A 7661-nucleotide genomic window follows, 5' to 3' on the forward strand; every position below is an offset into this window, starting at 1 on the left:
CCAGGCCAGCAGTTAGAAGAGTGGACTGGGTGTTACGCCCCAGGAATTGTCAAATCCAAAGAAAAGAAGCATAGTATGAGACTCATTTATGTATAAATGAGCTAATTGGGAATAAGCTTTAAATTGTTTATAATACAGGAGATCAGAGGATATTGGCTGGAGTTGGTTCTCCCATGTACCATGTGGGTCCTAGAGATCCCACTCAATGAAAAGACTTGGTGGCAAGCATCTTTGTCCACTTAGCCATCTCATTGGCCCAATGCCTTCTCATTTCCTTGTGAAGCAAATTCTTATGTATGTCATGAGACACCACCCCACTGGTTGCTTTCTTCCCTCTGTGCCTGGACAGAGGGAAGAACTCCTTCTATTCCTAGGAGAACAATCTCCAAGCTCCTTGACAGTCTCTGCCTCCTGCTGGTTCTGCAGATAGAATTTGGTTATCTCATCCTGTCATTTTCTACAGCTGGGCCTCAGAAATGTCCCCTTTGCTGTGCAGCCTTCCAGGATGAAGTGGCTCCAGGCCTTCGCTCCATCCATATGTCTGATAGTAACATCTAAGGAGGGTCAGCAAGATGGACCAGCAGGTTAAAGCAGTTGCCTCACGAGTGTAAAAACCTATCAACCCTCAGATACAGTGGTGGAAAGAAGAACCATCTCCACACAGTGACATCCACCCCAAACAAACATACTCTCACACATACACACACACACACACATACACACACACACACACACATACATACACACACACATACACACACACATACATACACACACACACATACACATACACACTCTCACACACACACACATACACATACACACTCTCACACATACACACACACACACACACATACACACACACACACACACACACACACACACACACACACGCACCCTATACCTATAAACACACACGCATATCCATACTTTCACCTTCCACAAGCCCACACACCATACCTATGCACAACCCCATACACACATACACACCTATACCTGTACAACAGCACACAATACATACATACACTGCCACACATCCACGCCTACACACCCACACACACCTATGCACACATGCCAACACACACACATATACACTTACACATTCCCTTCACACACAAACACAATTATTAATATTAAATGTAACAAAAAGCACTGGATCCAGTTTTGTTTACTTTGTAGTGTTCTTGGCAGTTTCCCTTGTATTTATCAACCCTTCAGAAATGTTCTTCTAGTTCATGAACGTTGTATCACTTAAAATTTCATATCTTTATTTTAATTATGTTTATGAGTGTAAGCATGTGTTTATACACCCCAGCAGACTGACTTCCAATCCAATGTGATTTTTTTTTCTCAAGACAGGGTGTCTCTTTGTAGACCTGGCTGTCCTCAAACTCGTTCTATAGACCTGGCTCCAGGCTGGCCTTACATCTGAGATCTGTGTGTCATCACACCCAGTATAGGCTGCTTTGTTTTTGTTTGTTTTGTATATCTGTGTGTGTTTATGTGTGTGTGTGTGTTTTCATGGGCATGTGGTCAAGTGTGTGTTTATCATGAGGCATCTTATCATGGGTTCTGGGATTCATGGGATTCAAATTTGTGTTCTCTGAAAGAGTAGCAGAGATACTCTTACCTATTAGGCAGCTCTAGTCTCAAACTTCTAATTTCAAACGAGGCTCCAATATTTAGATTCATAGCTTTCACACATACATTTAAGGAAACAGTTTATTAAAGATCAGTCATTATGAGGTTTCTCTGAGTCACAACTGACTCAATAATGAATACTTTCAGAATCTGACAGGCAGGGTTGTACACAGTGTGTGAGATGGGACAGTGAGATTGGATCCTGGGCTCTCTTGGGAATGTGACATGGTCTTAAGGAAGTCAGGGTAACTGATGCAAAGGTCCCATGGATATATTAAGAATGAATCCAGACCACAATCTCAATATAAGCCAAGGTTGGTCCAAGTGACAATGGGAATGAACCACCACCATCTCAGGAGTATTATCCCAGGGCAATGAATAGGGGAGATAACATGACAACAGACCCTTGCCAGGAGTCACAGGCACACAAGGAATATGCTGGGACATCCAGTGGGTGGGGAAGTCTACAAGAGTGGACACAGGGACACTGAATGTCACAATAGGAGAATTTATCAGCTATTCTTTGAAACATGAAGGTTCAGAGGACTAGGATAGGGCAGAGAAAAAAAGGTAGGAGTCACCAAGATGCAGGCCCAAATCAGAATTGCAGATAGGGTATCTCTGGTTCTCAGAGGGACATCAGAGGCACAGCAACATTTGCAATATATTTCAAAGATGGTGATCACAATGTCAAACTGCTCAAGTGTACACCTCCATCTATTTGAAACACATCACACAGAGAATGCAAGACTTTGGAAGAGCCCATGTGCTGGGGGCCAGTACCCAGGAGGCCTATGTGTTCCATAGTTATCTGCCCTCACACTTTAGAGCCATGCATTCCCACCAGAGGCATGGTGACATTATGTGCTCCCAGAGGAAAACTGTCAGGTCATTTCAGGGCACTGCAGTCTAGTGGCAGCCCTTCTTTAAATCAGGTATGTGAACTACAGCATCCAAACGCTGCTCCTCAAACCTTCCACAGCCCAACAACTGCAAACAAACCCTGCCCAGGTGGGATTGCAACAGGCTTTTTCAGAAACAGAAATGCCTAACTCAGGAATTAGAGTCACAACCTTGCCCAAGAAATGTTTTCCCTTGGGAATCGGGATGGTTGGGGGATGGGTCTCCACCCAAGATTCACGTTCCCTATGAGGAGACTAATCTATATTGCAGACAAACACAGGGACCAGGGCTGTAAACACCACAGGTAGCTGGGAATCTGGAGAAATGCAAAGTCTTGGGAATCTGAAGCAACCCCCAATGACCGTGGAGATAGTCTGGGGTTCTCAGGGGCCACATGGAGATTGGCACACTGGGGTACCCGAGTGGACCCCCCTACGCTCCAATTCAGACCCAGGAGAGGGCAGATCAGGTAAACTGGTGAGTGAATTTGATCCAATGAAGATTGTTCTTCAGCTGGTGCTCCAATGGCACTGGCTACAGCTTGCCTGTCCATGTTTATGGGTTCCCCAGGGACCACAGCACCACAGTCCTTTCCCAGTTCTCCACACATATTCCTCTGACTACAGAAAGCTCACCCTGGCCTCCCCACCACTGCATCAAGATGCCACTGTGTCAGGGAGGCAGAGACCCAGTCCTTTGCTGCTGTGTGTAGAGAACTACAACAGCGTCAGATTTCTTCTTCCTTTCTTCGGTTTTAAACAAAGATCCCAACATGGGATGTACTGGGCTCACAGAGGCGGTGGCACTGTCTCTGAGAAGCCAGGGTAGAACTTAAGAATGAGTCTATCTCAGAGTGATAGAACTACCCTGTGATAGCCCAGGTGATGGTGGAAGCTGGCTCACGGAACCTCAAGACAAGAGCTATAGATAGTGGAGAGCACTGAGTGGCAGGGACAAATGGAGTCTCTGCCCCATGCAGCCTAAGACAGGGACATGCTGAAGAATTTCTGCCCTTGGCAGAGTTAGCCTCTACCCTCCCTTATTGAACCCAAAATACATGCTAAAGTATTAACCACACTTTAGTTAGGAAACTAATATATTTATTTCTTGGGCCTATTTACAGAGCTTGGGATTGAAATAAGCAACAAGAAAATACCTGTCCTTAAGAGCCCAGTCACCCTAATGTGAATAGCAGGTTACTTATACCCTCACATGTGGAGTTCCCTCCCCCCAACCCTTCTGTAAACCTCCCACACTGTGTAATCTCCAGCCCCACTGAGACTATGAGACAGTTAGAACAGCATTACAATCAAATGCCTGGGAAATACAGAAGAGAGCAGCCTGCAGCCTGCACCCCCCACCCCCACCACCCTCACACCTCCACCCTCCAGCTTCTAGGAGGGAAAAGTCAAAATCAGTGAACTCATCTGGGTCTCCCGCAGGTCCTTTCTGATGTTCCGAAGACAGTGATTTCAGGGTGAATTTGGTCAGATGCACATGTGCTCTTAGGAGTAGGCTGAGAGGCTGAGACCTGCTTTCTCACGGTGGCAAGATGTTGTGGGACATTCCAGTCGATGGAGTCTCAGTAAGCAGAGCAGGAGAAGGCATCGGCAGGCTCAGTAGTCATTTCCCTTTGAGTGTCGGCAAGTCCCAGACTGGTGAACGGCAGGATACTCTCAGAAGATAGAGAGCCTGAAAGCTCTTTCTTTTCGCCCAGTGATGGCTCAAGACCTTGCAGATCCACCTTCTGCATGAATTCTGTAGGAGACCATGGGCAAACCAAGAGGAGACTCAAATGCATCATCTAAAGTAGAGTTTGATTCATCAACATCTCAGACAGCTGTTTGTCCATGTGATCAGGAATGTCCACTTGTGGCTGAATGGCCTCAGACGTAGGAGGTGATCCTGCATGTACTTAGTTCATGTCCACCACCATGAGCGGCAGGGAGACTTTGGGGCTCCTATCCAAGATTCTACAGGCCTGTGAGTTCTTCACAGCTATAACATCAACAGAATGGACAGGCATCCTGGAGGCTCCAGAAGCTTGCTTGGAGAATCTTTGCCCTTGTGGAAGAGCCAAAAGCTTGGATGGGAAAAGGCACAGGGACTCTGGGTCTACCTTTGTGTAAGGACAGCTCTTGTGACCTCTGCTCACCCGACTCCTGAGGGGTCCCGAATGGGAACGCCTCTGGGTCGAAGTGAGCTTCCCCTGATCCAGGGTATAGGTCCCATGGGTCAGCTCCTGCCCGGGGCAGGAGGTGAGCTCCAGGTGGTGCATAGCTCTAGGATCCCCTTGCTGTTTCCATAGCTCATAGCTCTCAGGCTGCAGGAGCCCCTCAAAGGCATCCATGGAGAAGCTCACCTTGGCCTCCCCACAGCTGCACTGAGATGCCACCTTGCCATAGTCGATCCACCTTGGGGTGGCGAAATTGATGGCTTCTGCGCAGTTGAAGCCATGGTTGAAGCCCGCGTGGTAGCCATAGGGAAAGGTGACCATGAACTCCCCAGCCTCCTGGGTGATGCGGCCAAAGGGGATGCCATTCTCCTTGAGCACGGTGGGTGAGATGAGCGCCACCTTGTGCCTCAGGAAGGCCTGGCAGCCCTGGGAGCTGCCAGGGAAAAGTGCCCTGGCCAGGCGCTCCAGGCGCCTGCCATGCTCAGTGGGCACAGCATACCAGGTCTTGGGCTCCCCAAAGTGCAGGTAGTTGATACTGTACAGGTCCATGTCCTCCGTGTGCCACGCGAAGGTGGTCTTCCACATCCCAAAGTACAGGTAGGGCGTGTTGACACCCTCAATCACTATGCCGCGGTCCTGCTTCAACACATCCAAAAGGCTTCCCAGGTGGCCCACGTTCCAATGTTGAGTGTTCTCATCAAACAGGGAGCCGCTGACGTCAGCACCGTAAATCGGTGACCCAAACAGGCGATTCTTCCAGTATTTTCTCTCCAAATCTTCAAAATCCAGGTGTGGCGGGGTCTGGTATTTTTTGCTGTTGGCCAGCTCACGGTACTCCCCCACTGTCATGCCTTTCTTCCTCTTATGGTACTGGGTGAACACGCCTGCCTGCCCAGAGACCACTTGCTGCAGGGGAGTTGCTATTAAGATGTTGCTGATATTATCATAAGACTGCCTGGCCCTCCATTCTTTTGGTGGGATGACCTTGGCCAATCCAGCTCGGTGTGCACCTTGGGACTCCATGTAGTCGATGTATTTGCTGAAGTCTGAGAATTCTTCCATGTTTGGGCAGAAGGTCATGATGGTACAGCCTGGGTTCTGGAACTCATCCTGCTTAGGGGTTGCCATAGTCACAGCAGTTCTCGAGCTCGACCTGGGGTCCTGGCTGCCCTGGGTCTTTGAGCTTTTCAGGGGGCTCTTTCTGTCTCTCTCTGTAAGTTTTTCCTGTCTTCCTGTTGGATTTTCTCCACTCTCTTATTTGTTCTTAAGCTCTTTCTTTGCTTCCTTCTGTTTTCCTATGTTTTTTGGTTTTCTGGTGGACAAGATAACATTTTAAAGATTAAATATGGTTCTGAGCAGACCCTTATACATGTAGCAAGACCCTTTTAATGTCTATAATAAAAAGAAAAGACAAGAAAATGTCAGAAAAGAGAAGCTTTGCTGGCTTGATTTCCCAGGGCATCCTCTTCCTGCTCTGCACATTTTACCTTGAGAAACAGAGTTTCTGTGGAGGACAACCCCTGTACCACTCCTGGAGCACTGGGAGCACAGCCCAATCCTACTCCTGGAGGACTCACTTGATTCCAACTCACAGTTGGTCCCCCCTTCGTCACTGTGTGGGGATAGGGGAGGCTCAGAGATCCTTGTCTTCTCATTGGAAAGCACAGACGAAGGGAAAGCAGTTCCCCCAGGGAGCATTTCCTCTGCCCCTGAGGCCTGTACAGAGCACCCAGGGAAGGGGAAAAGCTCCCTTGGGCTGAGCCTGAAGGAAAACGCTCCACTTCTTTCTCTCTCATGAATTACCTTTCCTTTTCTACCAAGGATGAGTATAACTACAGAACTCAACACTCACCATTCTCTGAAAGAAGTGGAAATATTTCCTCCTCACAGGTTGGGTAGGCAAAGGGATTGTTGCCATATAATGCAGCCTGGGTCAGATGAGCTTTGCCTTCTGCCCAGTACTAGCCAAGAAGACTTTAAATAATTTTTACTAGGTCCTCATTAGCAGGATTGAATAAGGTACTTAAAGAAAAAAAATTTCCTCTTGTCACCCAGGTGGCTGTGTATCTTAGGTAAACCAGTTGTACAAATAAGTATACAAAAATATAACATTACAAGTAGGTCCCAGTTACTATGAGAAGGTGTTTAATAACAGAGAAATGATTGAGAGGAGACACTTTGCATAAACTGAAAACCAGCATCACTTGCTTTGATAACAATGCAATTAGATTTACATAGAGCCAGAAAATTTTCCTGTCTTGACATCTGTCCAAGAATATATCCTGCCTGAAAGTCCTCTCCCCGAGGAACAATCACAGTTGGATCATATAACAAAGATTCTTGGGGAGATGGGCAAAAACCATCAGTGGTTTCTCAGGACCTATTCTTAACACTACATAAAGGATTGCTTCCTAGGCTCTAAAACTGAACTAGATTATAAAGGGGCCGCTGAGAAACTTCCACAAGAATTGCTGACTTTGGGTTCCAGAGTGCTGGTTATGCAAGCCCAACTTTGTACCACAGAGGCTCCCTGTCTTGGCTTCCAGCTGAGAGCTGGCAAAAGGAGGCAGTCTCAGAGGAGGATGGCTGCCAGCCTTCTGATCCCAACTCAAAAGACTAAAGACAGGTGTGAGTCTTCCTAGCTGTGTCAGGGTATGGCTGCAGCTGGGTACCAATGATTTGGGGAATAACAACCCTTCCACATATAAGCAGGAGGTGTGGATAGGGAACACTGAGTCTCTAATCCAGACCTAGGCTACAGAAAGAAGTATTACCACAAAATGTTGAAAGAATTAGATCTGTTAGTCATAGAATGGCCCATCTATCTAAGAGGTGGGTGTTTGCTCTCCCTAGTCTAATGGAAACAAGAAAATAAAAACCAAACACCAGTTAATCTGGATCACAGCACCCTACAATGCAGCTGAGCCCTCCTCCCGAGGAA

The 7661-nt window shown here is 47.3% G+C and overlaps 1 protein-coding gene across 1 annotated transcript; it reads right to left on the minus strand.

Annotated features, from left to right (window-relative positions):
* Positions 1–3988: 3988 nt before the first annotated feature.
* LOC116072620 (lysine-specific demethylase 4D-like) lies at positions 3989–5848 on the minus strand. The gene has a single exon (XM_031344075.1). It carries the CDS (start codon positions 5846–5848, stop codon positions 4460–4462), a length of 1389 nt encoding a protein of 462 aa, XP_031199935.1. The 3' UTR covers positions 3989–4459.
* Between the last annotated feature and the right edge of the window lie 1813 nt (positions 5849–7661).

This window comes from Mastomys coucha, unplaced genomic scaffold, assembly GCF_008632895.1.
Source record: "Mastomys coucha isolate ucsf_1 unplaced genomic scaffold, UCSF_Mcou_1 pScaffold23, whole genome shotgun sequence".
Classification (NCBI taxonomy): Eukaryota; Metazoa; Chordata; class Mammalia; order Rodentia; family Muridae; genus Mastomys; species Mastomys coucha.

What these genes read in the sequence shown, in the direction of transcription:
- LOC116072620 (XM_031344075.1), bottom strand. Translation starts at nt 5,848, where the DNA reads ATGGCAACCCCTAAGCAGGATGAGTTCCAGAACCCAGGCTGTACCATC.